Below are 19,251 nucleotides of genomic sequence, written 5' to 3' on the forward strand. Positions count from 1 at the left end.
AATCTCAGCCAGTCTTCTAGCCTTTGTGGGATGGAGAGAAACCCTTAACTATAGTTCTTTGTGGGTTTTTCAGGCTATGTGGCCATGCTCTAGTCTAGAAGAGTTTATTCCTGACGTTTCGCCAGCATCTGTAGCTGGCATCTTCAGGGAATCTGAAAGCATGTATGAACAGAAACTTCTAACACCTTCCTCACTGAACATGTATTCTTTATCATGTATTTACACAAAGACACACAGGGGACAACAATAAACCTTTTTATTGTGTGCGGGTTTTGTTTTTTTGCTTTAACCCTTCATTTTTAAAAATTTCATTATTAAAAAGAAAAAATATACAATCATTTTTTTGTCCAGCAGTTAACAACAATCACTTATCTATAAAATTCTCCAACTGTTATTTTCACCCTATTACTGTCCTTCCCGAGGCCACTTAATTTTCCCATCATACATTAACGTTTAACAATCACTAACTCTTATCAGTTTACAACTAAAACCTTAAGATTCAACAATTATTTCTATTTGTGTCTATCTCTTGCTATACCATTTCTATTAATTACCTTGTTACAGCTTTATCCCCTTTTATCCTCTTTTATTTTATTTTACATTACCCAATAACTAATATAAACATTATTCTTCAAAAACTTCCTTATGTATAGTTCCCTTTTTTCTATTTGTATATACTTTTCCCATGAATCCCACTCCTTATGAAAACCTTCTAAAGATTTTTTCTTAAGCAGAGAGGTTAGTTTGTCCATCTCATATAAGTCCATTACTTTTAATCTCCATTCCTCCATTTTGGGAATGTCTTCTTTATTCCAATATTTAGCAAGCACCATTCTTGCTGCCACAGTTGTAAGGAAGAGTAGTTTTCCTTTCTTTTCTTCTAATTTAACATCTTCAATTATGTTCAGGAGGTACATTTTGGGTTCGGCTCATTCGTTAAAGTTAAATATTTTTCATTTCTAAATGTATATTCTTCCAAAATATTTTAACTTTTTTCCCATTTCCATCAACAATGTAGACATGTCCCGACCTCTTTTTGACATTTCCAGCAGGTATTTTTCTTATTTTTATCCATTTTTGATAGTTTGTACGGGATTAAATACCATCTATGTCGGGATTTACACATAATTTTGGAAAGGGCAGAATTAAAATTTGGATTTCATGGATATCTTTTTTATGAGAAAGTGAAAACTGACAAAAACCTTAATAACCATCTCATTAGGAAATCACTATTAAGAATCTGGGAAAAATATAAATTAAGATGGTGTCCTAAAATCCCATTATGGCTATCCTCAAATGAAGCGATGTTTAGAAGAGAAGAGATATGCGGACATTACGAAAGTGGAACAAGGAAAAAGGAAAATAAAATCACAAGAAGAATTGTGGAAAGATGGATTCTCTTGCAATTGGTTTGCTTTTAGACAACTGAAAGAAAGATTCTTGATGGATGAAAAGACTAAGGGAATTGGACTCGTAGATTCAGAAAATACAATAAAAGACCAGAAAAAACAAGTATCTAAATTTTATAGCCCTTACTTTTTGAGAATTGCAACTGAAACTTCCCGGGCAACATGAAAGATCACACCATGTTTGTATTTTATGGCCTTAATAAAAGGTTATTTGCATTTTGGTTCCTTTTGTTGTTTCTGTATGTGCAGAGTACTGGAAATCTTTCAGCCTATGGATGCTTTATAATAGCAAGTACATTTCTATACTGCTATTACCCCCAACAAACTGGGCACTCGTTTTAGCGACCTACAAAAGTATGCCAGAACTACTTGTAAAGCAAATCAAAAAAGTAACTTTTGGAATGCTACATTTAGAAAAATGAATATACAGTGGTCCTACCACATTCGCTGGGGTTAGAGGCGAAGGATCCCTGTGAACGTGGAAAAACTGCACATAAAAAACAAAGTATTATTTTTACCTAAGAGGACACCGCTCTAGGAATCTCCAGGTCCCCCAGTGAAACTCTGTGGTAAACATCTGCCAGAAATTGACCATGGACTCATGCTGGAGGACCTACAAAAGCCTACAGAAGTGTTTTCTCTAGGAATTTCTATGTCCTCCAGCACAACCCTACGGTCATCTTCCAACAGAGTTGCACTGGAGGACCTAGAAATCCCTGGAGAACATATTACTCAAATCTGCAAATAACCAGATCCACAAAAGTCGAAGTCGCAAGTGTGTTAACTGCCACTCATCTGACATTTTGAGGTATAATGCTATAAAACCTGGAGGTTCAATTGATGGACTTGTCCATGGGTGAGGAACCTTTGGCTATTCAGACTCCCAGTTTGTACCAGGCCTAGATAGCATGAATGCTGGTCATGGATGGTGGCACTTGGGAGTCCTACAACATCAGGAGCTTCATCCTTCCTTCATAACAGGAGGACTCCTAAGCACCACCATCCATGACCAACAACCATGCTAGCTATGCCTGGTACAAACTGGGGGTCTGGAAAGCCAAAGATTCCTCAACTATGGACTAAAGTACAAGTCTGTCAACTGAACCTCCAGTTTTTATTGCAATACACCTCAAGATATCAGATGACTGGCAGTAGATCAGCAAGAAGTGCCATTGCCTGCATGCCTTGGTTTTAAACTTCCTAGTCTTTCACCTGGGAGAGTTACACTGAAGTGATGGAAGGAAATTTTCAGAGCGTTCCCAAGACATCCATTGCTCCTGGTCCTATTCTCTGGAGCAGCAGAAAACAAAACTTGCTCTATCTTCAGTATGACATCTTTTCAAATATGTAAACAGGGCTATCACACCCAGTGTGGTATAGTGCTTTGGGTGTTGGACCGTGACTCTGGAGACCCCAGGTTCAATTCCCCATCCAGCCATGAAACCCACTGGGTGACTTTGGGCACATTACTCTCTCAGCCTCAGGAGAAGGCAATGGCAAACCTCCTCTGAACAAATCTTGACAGTTTAAGTTTGCCTTAGGGTCATCATAAATCAGAAACCTGAAGGCACGCAACACATACGCACATGATATCACCTCTTAACCGTCTCTTCTCCAGGCTAAACATACCCAGCTCCTTAAGTCTCTCCTCATAAAGCATGGTTTCCAGACCTTTTATCATTTTAGTTGCTCTCTGCTGGAGATGTTCTAGCCTGTCGACATCCTTTTTGAATTGTGATATCCTTGGCATCACAAATAATAGTTTAAAGTCTGGATTACAAGCCAGACCATATTTACCAGTCCATTGACAAGAGATTCACCAACTGTGACTGCCTTCAGCTGAAGTGGAAGATGCTGTCACTATCAGTAGTACAATGGAGAAAGGTACTATTTTGTGTTTTGCCACAGGCTGCAAAATGTCATAGGCTAGACTCACGTTGCACATTACTTTTCAAAGCTTTCCAAGTTAACCAGGTAAGCAAGACAGGCCTCTGGTTTAGCCTAGAAGGCAGGCAGCTGTTATGCTCCTATTTTCTCATCCTCTTCTCAGCTCTTTTCTCTTTGATACTTAAGATGTTTCCACAGAACATGGACTGCCAGGGATCTTTGTCCCAATCCCCACTTGAAGATCAGACCAATTGCTCAACAAAATGACAAAATTACAGCCACTTTTCTTGCTTTTTTAAAATGTATTTTTATTTTTTTATTTTTTAGAAAAAATGAAAAACAAAAAGCTATTTAGGGTCCAGGAGATCAGAGTCAATACCATAAGGAGGAAAATTCCCATAATCTATTGTTACCTCTGGGACTGCAAGGATTCTGTGCAAGTTGGCATTTTGGTACTGGATACAGAATGCAGTGATCCAGAGAATTTCACTTCCCTTAAAAAAAAGACCCACCAAGTTTCTAGTCCTCAGGGCTGTGGTGATCCATACTTGCAACTGTGTGGGCAATGCTTGCTATTGCCTCAAACAGCAGAGGTAGGATTAATCAGGTTTCCCAGTTCTTGAGAGTCACGCCTAACATAGCTCTTTCCACCCTTTAATTTTTATTAGCAGAGGAAATTATATAACACAACCTGAGATTGTTCATTTGGTTTCATTCTCCTCACCTGTCCAGGTTACAGAATCCAGCTTTTCGCAGCTTAGCATTCTGACTTGTTTTTTATTAGAACAAAATTTACATGAAAATATTAACTAGCCTCAAGAGACCAGTTATTTATTTCCAAGCTAGAAACAAGTGAAAAAGAAGTCCCTTTCCTCTATGGTCATCATGGCGCATAAGAGGGTGAGAGGATTTCGCATCTGTAGGGAATGCCGAAGTCCGCCAAGAGGAGTCAGATGCAATAGACCAAGATGGGGGAATCATGTGGCACTCTTAAACTGTTGGACTGCAACTCCCAGCATTCCACATCCTTGCCTAGGCTGGGCAGGACTGCTGGGAGATGCAGAGAACCATACAATTCCTATCCTACCATAAAGATCTACTTAAAAGAATTCTGAGTCCTGCATTTCATTTTGAACACTATAAGTGAGAAGAGTATTAGTGCCAAAATTCATTATTGGTGTGTGCTAAATGCATACACAACTAGCATCCTTTATTTTAGAAGTGTAATTTTTACCAATCTGAAAAAAAAACTTGGAAATACTAGTAAGCTCACTCTTTTGTTTGAACTGAATTCTTCCTTCTTTGCATATGGCAATCACTTGTTAAATGTAAGTCTGATGGCATACATAATGATGGAAAGTGGTGCCTAGAAGAGAAAGGGCCCATCGCCTTTTCTGGATTGCAACCAGCATTCTAGATGGATGTGAAATTAATACTCTGAATATTCATACAGTATCATGCCTGAGTTTTAAGCACTTGTCATATACCATCTCAATGGTTACAGCATTGGAGTCTCCATACTGTTTTGGAAGGGCAGATGGCTTAAAGTTATATGTAGCTCAAGGCTAGGCATGTTTATTCAGAAATACTGTCAGTGCTGCTGAATTCATTGGGGCCAACTTTCCCAAAAATACACACATAAATGCAACTGTAGCATCTTCACAGCTGACATGAGAAAAGGGGGAACAATTTTGTCTCACGGCATAAACCCAAGTATGCCCAGAAAGGAGAGTAGATTCCACAGCAAGGGTGGGAAACATGTAATCTCCCAAATACCACTGGACTGCAATTCCCATTAACCTTAGCCAAGCACGGCCAATGGTAAGGAAGATGTTACAGTTCAACAATGTCTGTTAGGTGGATCCCTGTGAGATCAAAAGTAGATAATCAAAGGTCTCTAATGCCCACTAAGTAATAATTACCTTGGGCAAGTCATATTTTCTCAACCTCAGGGGAAGGCAATGGTAAACCTCCTCTGAAAAAATCTTGCTAAAAAAACCCCATGATATGTTTACCTTGGGGTTGCCATAAATTGGAAACAACTTGAAGGCACACAGCAACAACAGCCACCAAAAGGATAGTGGATTCTCCCTCATCATAGATTTTCAGAGCAAGGGGTTAAGACAAAATAATGTATAAATCTCCTTCCAGTGCTATAAATACCAAAATTAAATAGCTTTTCTTTCTTCTAAACTAGGCTGATCTGTATTCACACCATGCAATTATAGCAGTTCAATAACGTCACAGATCCCTCCTACAGAATCTTGGGATCTGTTGTTCTGTTAAGTACACAGAATTTCAGCAAGAGAGTTGTAGTGTTGTAATGTAAGGGAATGCAGGGAATCCTAAGTGCCTTCCCACATCCCTAGGATCCTTTCAGATGGATTCATGACAGTTATAGTGGAATCATAGTATGGTGTGAATAGAGGCATATTTCTATACAAACAGGCAATATCAACTGAGGCTCTGTCATGAGACTTAGCAAGCCAATTGGCTCCTCTTCTCAGAACCACAATTTTGCATCTACTCTGGTTAGTGGTCTCTGGAATCTTAGATTGAAATATAAACTTCCCCTGAGTTTGAAATTTGGCTACTTCAGTGCTGGTTGTTAATCTCTGAAAAAGGGCAGCCAAAATTATTAAGCAGGAGGACATCTGAGAGCTTTTCAGGCAAAAAAAAAACCCTGCAAGGGTGATGGGATCATAACAGAGGTGTAAGAAACATTGATTGGTATGGAAAAAAGGAGACAGGTAGTATGGTATAGTGGTTTAAACACTGGACTAAGATTCTGGGATAGCAGGGTTTGAATCCCTGCTCAGCCATGAAAACCCACTGGGTGATCTTGGACAAGTCGCACTCTTTCTTAGCCTCACAGGAAGGCAATGGTAATCCCGTCTGAATAAATGTTGCAAACAAAACCCCAGGATAGGGTTGCCATAAGACAAAGTTAAGTTGAAGACACGTAATAACAAAACAAAAAAGGAGAAACTGGGTCATCTATTGATGATGAATGATGGGAGATTCAGGACAGATATAAGGAAGTACAGTGGGACCTTGTTATCTGCTGGGGTTTGGTTCCTGGATTCCCAGTGGATAACAAAATCCGTGGATGCTCAAGTCACATTAAATATAATGGCAGAAAAAATGGTGTCCCTTATACAAAATGGAAATTAAAGATTGCTATTTGGAATTTACACTTTTTTTGAATATTTTCAACCATGGATGCTTGAATCTGTGGATAAAAAAATCTGTGGATAAGGAGGGCCAACTGTAACACCTTCATACAAACTACATTTAGGATTTTGCTACCACAAGGTGCAGCAATGGCAAGTAATTTTAAAAGAGGATTGACAAAATACATGGAGGATAAGGTTCTGAGTGGCTATTTATTATGGGGCTATTTATCACCTTCATATCAGAAACAGTATGCTTCTGAATCGCTTCTTGCCTTGGACTAGAGCAAGGGTGTTCTGTTCTTGGAAACAATACTGTCTTGGACTGCCACTTCCAGAAATCTGCAATAACATGCAGAGTTAGTCCAAAAAGTAGCCAAATGTAGTTTTATTGCCCTCATCACCTGCCTGTGGGCTTCCCAAAGGCATCAGGTTGTCTGCTGTGGTTATAATTCTTTGGTATGACCCAGCAGAGGTTTTTTTTTTATGCTCACAGTTTTACATCTGGCTGTTTGGTGGCATTTGGGATGCTTGTTGAAGAAGATGATGATGAAGACGACGAAGAAGAATTAGCAGTAGTAGTAGTATTACAAGTAGTAATAGTAATGGCAGTAGTAGTAAACTCTACTAACCCTAAAATCTTCCTGTCATTTTAATGAAGTGAATAAAATATTAATAAATTAGCTGGTACAACATAACAGGTTTCAAGCATAAATTCACAGCCATGAGGACTAGGAACATTACTTAAGTCCCTATATTGTTTCCAAAAACTCTTTGGGAAGGATGAATTTGTAGGATCACATGCTGTCATCACGGATAAACAGAATACATTTAACCTTCCTGCTCCCCTTAAACGTTGCACTCCTCTATTTTCCTCTTGGATTACTGACTTCTTGGTATTTGGACAAAACTGTGTCTTATTACCCAAGGTATGTGCATTTCTCAGGTCAAACTACACAGTAGAGACTCTGTTAGCCCAAAGCTTTTGGAAGGCCTAGATCTCAGGAAAAATTCACACATTAAATTTAGGTTGTTGCCAACTTCCCTTTCACTACTATAGTCACCCAGTGTTTTCAAACCAGATTTTGGGGTAGGGGGGTTCTTTACAGGCTTCTAGGCAGACTGCCGCCAGCCACACCACCTCTGCGCTATTATTGAAGAACAGTAGACAAACGCCAGGACCTTACTGGTGCCATAAGCCATCAGTTGCATTTTTCCAGACTTGTACAACAGTGTGAAATGAAAGCAAACAAAATCTACTAGCTCTAACCACCCTATTTGCCCCATGTTTTACTTCCTTCATGGCTACCATGCCTCCTCCTCTTCCTGTTGCCACTGTGTGCTGGTGTGGTGATGCCAGCATAATACACCAACTAGATTCTGAGCAGAGTCAAAGGTGACTGATCTAAGACAGCCTCTGCAATGCCTTACACTGACTGAGATCTATTCACCCTCCCTGCTAACTTCATGTTATTTTAATGACCTTTTTTTTTTCCAGTTTCTTTGGCTGCTGAGATAGAATGAGGTCTCTCATCCTTGCCCCTTTTAGTGGAGGGGGAGGTATTTACTGAACCATGTGCGTCTCCCCAAACAACTGAAATACCACAATCCTACACCCACTTACTTGGGAATCAGACTCACTGACTTCAGCAAGACTTAACTACCAAGTAAACATGCATAGAATTGGGCTTTAAAAGAGGTAGTGGTTTCTGGTAACAGGGCATTAGGGACAGAGGGATGGGAACTGTGAAGAAAGGAAGAGAACAGAACCATGGAATTCTGTATCTCTACTGCCCAGATCCCCCTAATCTGACTGACTAATCTCCTTCATGACCCAGGCAATCCAGGAGCCTTACTTCTCACACACTTCCCATATGACCTACTCTTCTTTTCTAATCCACTAGCCCCGGCCCACCCGCAAACCCCTTCCAAAGAATCCAGGAGTTCCATCCCTCTAGTATACTAGATGCTAATCCTATCCAAAAAAACTCAAAGGACTCCTGGCTCGCCACCCCTACAGTCTAACCACTACATCCCACTTCCCTCCCTCAGAGCTCAGGACTTCCATTCCACTTCCCACCACTGCCAGCCCTGCCGCTGCCACTGCTGCTGCTGTTTCTCCCTCAACGTATGAGGACGTTGATCTCAGTCACGCTGGCTTCCATGACGTTCTCAGCCGTAGTCTTCCCATGCTGTTCCTTGAGGTGGCGCCGGATCGCAGGCTTGTGGGCAAAGCGCACATCGCAATAGGAGCAGCGGTAAGGCCTCTCGCCGCTGTGGAGGTTCATGTGGTCATGAAGCGTGGACTTTTGGGTGAAGCATTTCCCACAGATGGTGCAGGAGTGTGACTTTACACCACGGTGGACATTCATGTGCCTGTTGAGGTTGCTACTATGGTTGAATTGCTTGCCGCAGCGGGGGCACATAAAGATGAAATGGTGAGCCCTCATGTGGAAGACCAGCTTCTCCACGCCTTGGAAGACCTCCTCACATTTGGTGCAACGTATGATCCTTGAAACACCACTGCCGCCACCACTTCCACCACCCCCTGTCGCTCCTGAACTTCCACCTCTCCCCACTGCAGGAAAGGTGGAGAAGGGACGCCCACTCAGTCCCGCTAGCACTATCCCCATCCCGCCACCACTGCTCTGGCACTCAGCTGCCACAGCTGCTGCTTCACTGGTCTCCTCCAAGTAGCTTCCTCCTGGGATGATCAAGAGGCCTTCACCCTCAGCATCCTCAGAAAGGCTGTAGGAGGCTTTCACCACACCATGTTGAGGTTTCTCTGGGGTTGATTCTGGAGACGATCCCATGGTTTCTGCCACCGTAGAGTTGACTTGAGGCTCTTCCTGGTCTCCAGATCCATCCTTGTTCCAGCCTGGTGGGGGAGAAGAATCTTTGCCCCAAGTCTGTTGGGGAGAACTTTCCTTGTTCCAGCTCTGTTGGGGTGACATATCTTTGTTCCAACTGCTGCTTGTCTGTTGCTGCTGCTGCTTCTTCTGTCTCTGGGCCACCTCTATGGCTGACTCAATCTTCACAATGCAGATATCAGAGACAGCATCTTCATCTCCATAATCATCTTCCTGGTCCTCATCTTCATCCTCTGCCTTCATCTCCAGTTCTTCTTCCAGTGGGAACTCCAGCTTCACAGGGCGCTGCATGGATCTGCGAAGCATAAAGATACTAATGTCAGTACAATGGGAAGTCTAGCTGAGAGCTGACCTACGTGTTTGCCTTAAACCCTCTTCTAATGTCTTATGGCTCAAGGTCACCTAGCAAATTTGCAGCTGACCAGGAACCCCGTGTTTGGATCTAAGTGCAATGGGAACCAGTAGACCACACCATTGCTCAGTACACAATATCTATTCCAGCCTTCCCAAGCACAATGGCCTCCACTTGTTTTAGTCTACAACTTCCATAATGCCTGACCACTGGCCATACTTATGGGAGGTGCAGACTAATCACCTGAAAGGCACTGTGTTGAGAAACTTTCCTTTAAACCAAATCAAAGAGTGAGTCTATGTATGCCAGGGGAAGAGAACCTGTGGACAATTCCCAGCTTCTCTGATCACTGGCCATCCTAGCCAAAGTTGATAGGACTTGAATTTAAATTAAATCTAGAGGTTCAACGATTTCCTATCCTTCATTTTAGCCAATGAAGTCTATTCTGACTGACTGGCAGCATCTCTCTAAAGTTCCACAGAAAAAGTGGCCATTGTTCTTGTAAGTCATGGGTGGAAATGTTGGACTCCAAAAATTCTGAGCCCCATATTTTGTTCCTCGCCTGCCTGGCATCTGATACACCTAGAGCATTGACAGGAATCATGTGGTCCTCCAGATGCTGTTGGACTGCAACTACTATCATTCCATAATTTTGGCTGTGCTTGTGAGAGTTGCTAGGTTTTGCAGTCCAGCAACATATGGAGACACACAGTCATCCCTCCACATTTATGGGGGTTATGGGTGCAAGACCCCTGGGAATGTGGAAAATCCGTGATTAACTCCCCGCCCCAGGAAGCCAGTTAAAAGGACGGATAGGCTGGGGAAGAAGAACAGGAGCATGTACGCTCCTTCCTCTGCCCTCTCATCCCTTTAACTGTCTCCCTGCCCCTTTTCCAGGCAAATAGCTGCCTTTCCCCAGGTGGTTCTCCATCCTGGAAAGGGGTAGAGGACAGATGGGGAAAGACACCTCTCAGTTCTGGAAAGGGGTGGGGTTGGCTTCTGCACCCTTCCTGGCTGCTCCCTGCCTCTTGGGCTTTTTTTCTCTGAAATCATCATCGCTTGCTCAGATAGAGGATGTAATATGTAAGTCATACTGGACAAATGGAGAATTTGCTTTTCCTGGCTTATAGTGCCCAGAATCTTCTAACCACTCAGGCTAATTCCTGTGATAGCTGGGGTATAATGGAAACTGGACATCAAGAGAAGTCACGTTTCCAATCCCTTGGCTATCACATCCACTGCAGAAGAGCAGCAGCCACTTCCACAACTTTTCTTCCAAGTGATTGTTCACAAAAGGGGTTGCCACATGCCTCCTATAAATTACATCCTTCTCATGACTGCATTCTCAGAGATCTGGGAAACATTTTATACAAGTGATTCTGTGCCTGTGACCAGCATTTTTAGCTTAATTTAACACACCAAAATAGATTAAGGGCTCTATCACAGTGCTATATTCCACTTTAATTGCCAAGGCAAAATCCTATGAATTCCTGGGATTTGCAGTTTAGGGAAGGGCATGTAGAATTCTCAGCCAGAGAGCTCTTGGGCCTCACGAAACTACAATGTCAAAAACCCACAGAATGTTGCCATGATAGTGAAATATAGCACTATAACAGGGTAGCCTAGTAGGGTCTACTACAGCTAAAGCAGATATATGATCATTACTGTGGCTGCCAGGAGATGGTGCTATTCCCTTACTTACCCAACATACTTTTTTCAGCAGAGTTAAGCAATCATCATTGAGGACAATAATTAAGATGCTTGCCTTGGTCACCTGTGGCAGTTAGGAAGGACCTTGACTAGCATGGTGTAGTGGTTTGAAGACTCTAGAAAACCAGAGTTTGAATCCCTCTTCAGACATGGCAACCCAGTGAGTGACCTTGAATAAGTCACACTCTCTTGGCCTAAGAAGAAGACAAGGGCAAACCCCTTCTGATCAAATCTTGGAACCAAAACCCCATGACAGGTTCACCTTAGAGTCACCATAAGCTAGTAACTTTTATCTGCAAACATGAGAGGAACACAAACTTTTTAACAAACCTCTTGCGTGAGTGTATTTTGCGGGTTGAGGTAGAGGTAGTGCAGCCCACTACGCTGGGGGACTTGGACCTTCGGTGGCTTCCATATTTTGCAGTCTCTTCTTTGAGGCTGATCTTGGGCTCTATGAACTGGGACAGGGCGTTCCGACACTTCTCCACCACGTGCTCCATTTGCAGGTAGCTAGCCGCCGTCAGGTAGTTGACGATGTCTCGAACGGCAAACTCCAGGGCACCAGTGTAGCAAGAAAGGAGCAGGTCAGCGACAATCTTGGCGCTGTGCATGAGGGAAACCTGGAGCTCTGAGGAAGGGTTGAGGAGAAACTGGTCCCTGAGGAAAGGAGAGCAGGCAGCCAGGATGACTTTGTGGCCCCGGAACTTGAGGCTGTCAGCTACGATGGTGACATCGCAGAAGCGCTCCTCTGAGCGGAGCTGGTTCATGTTGCGCAAGGTGGCAGCCTCATGCCCAGGGAGCTGGAACCGAAGGAGCTCCACACCAGATGCCATTGGTCCTTAGCAGGAGGAAGAAGAGGGTCCAACTGTTTTGTGTGAGAAGGAAAGAGCTGGAAATGCTGAGGGCTGGAGAGTCGCTGAATACTGAAAGCCAAGGAAGAAAACATAAGTTTTGGCACTGTACATTGAGGCTGGCATACTGTGGTTGCTGAAGCCCATTTTTGTCATCCAAAAAGCCCCCTACCAGTTCCACAAGGGCCCCTAATATTAAAAAATTTGTTGGCACAATCTTGGAGATATTTTCAGTCAAAAATTACACAAAAACCCACTCTTCCAATGCATTAAAACATGGGAAAATACCTCTTACACAAGCACCCCAGAACCGCATACTTCCCACAAATGGGAGCCCTATGGTATAGTGGTTAAATGCCGGTAGTGTAGCCACAAGGTTGTGAGTTCGATCCCAGGGGCTCCAAGGTTCAGCCTTCCATCCTTTCATAGGTCAGTAAAATGAGTACCCAGCTTGTTGAGGGCAATTGGCTTACAGACTGTAAACCACTTAAGAGAGTACTGCGTTCACTGATAAGTGGTATAGCAATGTACATGCTATTGCTACAAACAGGGCTGCCAGAATGAAAATTGTAAACATTTCTTGTCCCCTTAATGGTTGTGTAGCAGAACGCATGTCAGTGAGTGTGGCTTGGTTCCTGGTTGTGTGATAAGCCACACCTGCTGATATTTCCTCTTCTACACAGCCATTAAATGGACAAGAGCTGTTCTCTGCACAAAAAAGATTTTCACACTAAAAGAGGATAAAAAGAGGGCATGCAATTACTACATTTTATAAGATTACTGGATTTCCCAGAAGCTTCTTGGAATTCAATTGCTCTCTAAAATTATCAAAATGCATCTTTTTCATTGCCGTCATGCTGAAATTCAGTGGCAACAGCTCCAAGAGGCTCTGGGGGCTACAAAAATGGCTGTATATGGCTCATTGGCCATATCTTGCTCATTTTTGCTAAAGAAGACGATACACTAAGCACGCTTATGACTGTACAGTGAGAAGCGGTGGCTGTGCCAGTTCCTTCTCTGAAATATAGCCTACAGCACCAGGTATTCATTGGTGTTCTCCCAAGTACGAAACACAGCTTTAGCTTCCAAGATCAGACAGGACCTGTTGCCTTCAGGGTATCTATTGAGAAGGTAAAACACTACACACCTGTGTATGTATTTAGTATTTTAACTTCAAATGTCCTAGAGCACAGAACAAATGCCAAATAGATCAGTGCTGCAATTAAAATGCTTCCAGAAGGTAAGACCTTTTCCAGATTTTTCAATCTGCCAAGAGAAGCATTTTTCTTGTATGGAAACCTGCACATATTTTTTTTCACCCCAAACCTTTCAGTTCTTAACCTATCACCCAAGTTCCAATTTCTCTCACATACCAAATTATACACTTCAGTTTATAACAACAGTTAAATTGTTATCTATTGAAGCTTTTATTTAGGGTGCCATGGCACGTTGTCATTGCCGCTGCTTTGTGCCTTCAAGCTGCATTTGACGTACAGCAGCACTAAAGCAAACCTGTCACAGGGGTTTTCTAATAAGACTTGTAGAGGGGGTTGGCATTTCCTTCCACTGAGGCGAGGAGTGTGTGACTTGCCCAAGGTCACCTAATGGGTTTCCATGGCCGAGCAGGGATTTCAACAACAGTTCCCCAAAGTCCTAGCCCAAAACGCAAACCTCTACCCCACACTGGTTTTTGAGATGTTGCTGTTAAGTTTTTTTGCATGGCATTTGCCTCAAAATGAGTGTCTTTGCCTCATTCTGTTGTAATAACTACTTGAAAGCAGGAACCTTCTAAGTAAGAAGAATGTGGGCCCTTCCCAAAAGAACCTTCACCCATTTGGGAGAGATGGAATTTAATGAGAAGAATGGCTTGTGTTATTGGTTGCATCCTTATGGATCCAGTTTCCTATTATTACAGCATGGAGGGATAACAGCTCCTGTTCTACTGTGGGCATGGAAGAAGCCCTCAGGCCTTGCTGTTTTATGCTGTGATGGATTTGTTAATCCTGAAGGTGCTACAGGAATCTGCAACTGATGAACCTCACTTCCCCTTTGAAAACAGTGGCAGATGCACATGTAAACAGAGGAGATGATTCCAGCTCAGAGATGCAACATGTTTATTTATATGCAGAAGATCCTCAGTGGTAGATTCTTCAAGAAAGCTCAGAAGAGAAATCATGTAATAAAAAATATTCTCCCTGCTTCTTCTCTTTGTCCACAAAAGAGACATTGTAGACTATTTTAGGTCCAAAACACACTGCAGAAATAATCCAGTTTGAGATTGCTTTAACTGCCCTGGCTCAATGCTAGGGAATCCTGGGTAGTTTATTGTGGCACCAGAGCTTTCTAAGAGGTTAAATGTTTCACAAAACTACAATTCCCATAATTCCCTAGCACTGAGCCAGGGCAGTTCAAGGGGCCTGAAACTGGATTATTTCTCCAGTGTGTTTTGGACCCAAGTCTTTTATGTTACCATTCCTCCATTCCACTGATTTCTCCTATACACTGACATGACGGCACAATAAATCTTCGTTTATTATGACAAGAAGAAACCTAATTTCTTCTATACACACACACACACACACTCTCCACCTCTTCTCTTCTGGCCTGGCTGTAAGAAAACTAGGACTTTCTGTAAGTTAATTTCAATATCCCAAGGCTTCAGCCTTTGGTGAGAAACAAAAATATTTAAATATCAAAGCCAAACCTGTTAGTGTCTAGCTTTAAAACAACAGAGTAGCAAAAATGTGCTCATCTCACCATCTTTCCAAAGAAAGTTAAGAGAGGAGGAAGATGGAAAATACCAACTGTTGAAAATCTTTGAGAGAGAATGTTAGTCCCAAAGGGGGAGTGACCTAAGTCACAGGGTTAGTTTGAATGAGAGAGAGAGAGAGAGCGGTTTTGCATGCAGGAAATCCCTATCTATCTAAAGCGGGGGGGGGGGGGGGAGAATGCAAAAATATTCCAACATTTTCAGCTTCCATTGTTAAACAAAGTAGAATTTAAGGTTTTGATAGCACACTAAACTGTAGCTAACCTTAACTGTGGCTTGTTTGAAACAAGCCAGCTTCATAAACCACTTGTTTCAAGAAAGTTGAGACTTTCTGCAATTTGCCAGGTTTAGACAGCATTACAAACCACAATAAATCCCAATAAATCCCAAACTGAAGTGAACACTTTTTGACAGTCTTCTCAGGGTTGACTCAGAAGAAAATTGGGAAGGACGAAAGAGAGACTAGGGAGAAACTTCATTCACTCATAAACCATAGTTTACTGCGACATTCAAACACAACCAACAGTTTAATCCCTCTCTTTTGGTCAGGGTCCATACACAACAAAAAGCATTTTTTTCTGGCCTCTATTTCCAAATTTCAGTATGCCCTCTACACCTTTTATGTAGTGCAAAATAAATATACATATGCTGGGACCTCAACATTGTACAATGCATTGATGCTGATGTTTTATTTATTTTTAAATGTCCATTTCATCTTCCAGCCAAAACAATGGCCAGCCTACACATTTCAAGTGCTCAAACACCAGAAATCTTGGGATCTGTGGATTCACAAGACATTTAGCCTTCTCTGCCAAAGAGTGTGGTGCCTCACAAAACTACAAATCCCAGGATTCTGTAGGATAGAGCCATGGCTGTTCAAGTGGTCTCAAACTGCATTACTGCTACAGTAATGTGCATTTGACCAGAATATGAAGACATTGGGATGGTGCCACTGCAGAGGCATGCAGCATGAATTACAGGCAAGTGATAACACACACACACACACACACACACAAATGATTTAGAAGCCAATGTGGCATAGTGGTTTGAGTGTTCGACTACGACTCTGGAGACCAGGGTTCAATTCCCAGTCTGGCCATGAAACCCACTGTGCGGCCTTGGGCAAATCATACTCCCTCAGCCTCAGGAGAAGGCAATGGCAAACCTCCTCTGGAGAAACCTGCCAAAAAAAACCTGTGATAGAGTTGCCATTAAGTCAGAAAGGACTTGAAGGTACACATATTTTATATCCCAACCCCCCCCCCCCCCACAAGTGGGATTCAAAGCACAGAATGCCTTCCCCTGCTAGTTGCAGGGTTGTTTTCCCAATGGACGCGCCTTCTTCTGTATTGCCAGCATGGCATAGTGCTTTGAGTGTTGGACGACGGCTCTGCTGATCAGCCGTGAAACCTACTAGGTGGCCTTGGGCAAGTCACACTCTCTCAGCCTCAGAGGAAGGCCATGGCAAAACTCCTTTGAACAAATCTTGCCAAGAAAACGCCAGGATAGGTTCGCCTTAGGTTCATCGTAAATCAGAAATTATTTGAAAGCACACAACACACACAAATTATTTTAACATCTGGAAATGCAATAAAATAAAATAGCCCTCTGTCTGGTGGCAAGCAGGACACAAACCAAGGCCTCACAAATGCTGCTAAAACAAAGCTTTCAATGCTGCTCCTTCCTCCCCTTTTCAGACCTTACCAGAATTGGTTGCACCATCTTTTCTAGTGCTTCTTTCCCCACCACACGCCCCTTTTAGTTAATTAACTTTTTCATGCTTTCTAAAAACACACATGTGCATACCTTTTCTTTTTGCATTTTCCTCCACACAGGAATATACACACACACACACACACACACACACACACGTCTCTCCACAGTTTGCAGCTTTGATTATTCATGGATTTTATTAATATGTTCTCTCCAGGAATATCTAGGTGCTCCAGCGCAACTCTATGGTCCACTTTAACCAAAAGTTTCACTGAAGGACTTAGAGATTCCTAGAGAGAACACTCCACTAGGCATTTGTAGCTCCTCCTGTGCAATTCTATGGTCAATGTCTGGCAGATGTTGACCAGAGTTGCACTGGAGGACCTAGAGATTCCCATAGAAGTGTTTTCTCACAGAGGTGTTCTCTCTCTGGAATGTTTTTCCACATTCACGGAGGTCCTGTGCTCTAACCCCAGCAAATGTGGAGGGACACACACATACACACAATCGTCCCTCCTTTCTTGCAGACATGAGATCCATGCTCTTGAATGTTCGCAGAGGGGCGACCTCCATTATTACCAATGGCATGCACCCCAGCGGCATATGTCCCATGCGCGCTTGCAGGCACGTGCACCATTCAGGCCTATGGAGCTTCAATATCTGCAAGTCTCCATTTTCATGGGGCGGTCTGGAATGGATCCCCTGTGTAAGCGGAGGGCCAACCGTGTGCATATTCTGTGTGTGTGTGTATACACACACACACCAAAAAACTTCTACTACCATTATTATTATTTATTTATTATCATTTATTATTTTTAGATTGTAAGCCTGAGGGCAGGGAACCGTCTAATTAAAAAGATTGTGTGTACAGCGCTATGTAAATTTACAGTGCTATATAGATAAAGCTTAATAATAATACTGTATCTCATATCCCGCCTTTCTCTCAACACAAGGACTCAGTCTAAGAATTTCCTCCTCCTTGAATGGAATTACACACACACACACACACACACACATATATATATCAAGAAGGAGCAAATTTGTAGATTGATAGGGAACTCTCTTTATACATACATATACTATATACATATACATATATATACACATATATATAGTATACATATACATACTGTACTATGTGTATATATACACACACACATAAATTTTAAAAAAGGATGATACAATTTAAAAACACAATCAAAAAGTATAACTATGAAATTTAAAAAAAACCACAATTAAAACACTTCCAAAAGTTAAAGCACTTATGAATTAAAACAGAATGTGTTAAAAATATACAAACCTGTAAAATTTTAAATTATATTTGCAATACAGTACATTGCCTCAAGAAAGGGTTTGGGGGGGGAGAGAGAAAAGAAATGCAGTTTGTTCGCATATTACTTCATATTTGTAACCTTTAAAGTGAACACAACGTTTACTATATATACATAAAAACAACAATAATAATCCCCTAATAATGTGTTATTGCACTTTTGCTAGAGGGCCAACACAGCAAACCCTGGATAGCTTTACAAACAGTTAGTAAAGCTTTTTCTTTGGACAATATGATCTCCATCCTGCATTATTATTATTCCTCCTCCTTTGTAACCAAACTCCAGAAGTGCTTCCCAATCCCAATCCTAGTCCCAATCCCAGTCCCAAACCCAATCCTAGTCCCACTCTCAAACCCAATCCTAGTCCCAATCCCAGTCCCAAACCCAATCCTAGTCCCAATCCCAATCCCAATCAACTTTTTCTTTGGACAATATGATCTCCATCCTGCATTATTACTCCTCCTCCTCCTTTCTTCCTTTGCAGCCAGGCTCCAGATATCCCTCCCAATCCTAGTCCCAATCCCAATCCCAATCTCACCTTGCACTCTGCTCCCCTCTCTTTTGCAAAGGGAGACTGGGAAAGAGAGAGGGGGCTGGGGCTGGCCCCAAATGGCCAAACAAGGAGGTGAAAAGCCACAGAGAAAGGAATTAAATGGGAAAGAGTGGGAGGGGAGGGGGGCTCCTTAAAGGGGAGGGGATATTTGTCCTCCAGGCAGAAAAAGAACAGGGGAAAAAGGTCAATGAAAGAAAAGGGTGGAGTGAAGAAATCACGCCCCCAGCATGGTGGGCTGAAGGCTGGATCCAAGCACAAGGGGGGAGGCGGGCGCCTTTAAATCCACTCCCACTTTCCCCTTTAAGGTCGGTGACGTCATAACTGTGCGCCGGGAAGCCTGAGAGGGGAGTTTTTTTGTTTCCCTCCCTTCCAGCCTCCTCCAAATCACCTTGGCAACTAATAGCCCCTCCCTTCCTAAAAGGGGATGGCTCTCTCCCTCCTCCCTCCATCTCTCTCCCATTGAAGGAGGAGGAGGAGGAAACCCTCTTAGACTGAGCTATATATATGTACACACACACACATATATATATGTGCACACACATACATATATATATATATATATATACAGTATACACACACACAACACACATATATGATTTAGAAGTCAATGTGGCATAGTGGTTTGAGTGTTT

At 42.4% G+C, this 19,251-nt stretch overlaps 1 protein-coding gene across 1 annotated transcript; it reads right to left on the reverse strand.

Annotated features, from left to right (window-relative positions):
- Positions 1 to 4,513: 4,513 nt before the first annotated feature.
- On the reverse strand, positions 4,514 to 18,929 carry LOC149320929 (zinc finger and BTB domain-containing protein 12-like). Its single transcript, XM_089505273.1, has 3 exons — positions 18,605 to 18,929; positions 11,732 to 12,324; positions 4,514 to 9,634 (listed from the first exon to the last, which is right to left on the reverse strand). Exons 2-3 carry the CDS (start codon positions 12,232 to 12,234, stop codon positions 8,593 to 8,595), a joined length of 1,545 nt encoding a protein of 514 aa, XP_089361399.1. The 5' UTR covers positions 12,235 to 12,324; positions 18,605 to 18,929; the 3' UTR covers positions 4,514 to 8,592.
- Between the last annotated feature and the right edge of the window lie 322 nt (positions 18,930 to 19,251).

This window comes from Sceloporus occidentalis, unplaced genomic scaffold, assembly GCF_023333645.1.
Source record: "Sceloporus occidentalis isolate IW3139 unplaced genomic scaffold, rSceOcc1.0.p SCAF_1, whole genome shotgun sequence".
In the NCBI taxonomy this organism is placed as follows: domain Eukaryota; kingdom Metazoa; phylum Chordata; class Lepidosauria; order Squamata; family Phrynosomatidae; genus Sceloporus; species Sceloporus occidentalis.

What these genes read in the sequence shown, in the direction of transcription:
- LOC149320929 (XM_089505273.1), bottom strand. Translation starts at nt 12,234, where the DNA reads ATGGCATCTGGTGTGGAGCTCCTTCGGTTCCAGCTCCCTGGGCATGAG. An exon ending in AAAATACACTCACGCAAGAG is followed by an intron (nt 9,635 to 11,731) that starts GTTTGTTAAAAA and finishes TATGCTTCGCAG; the next exon opens with ATCCATGCAGCGCCCTGTGA.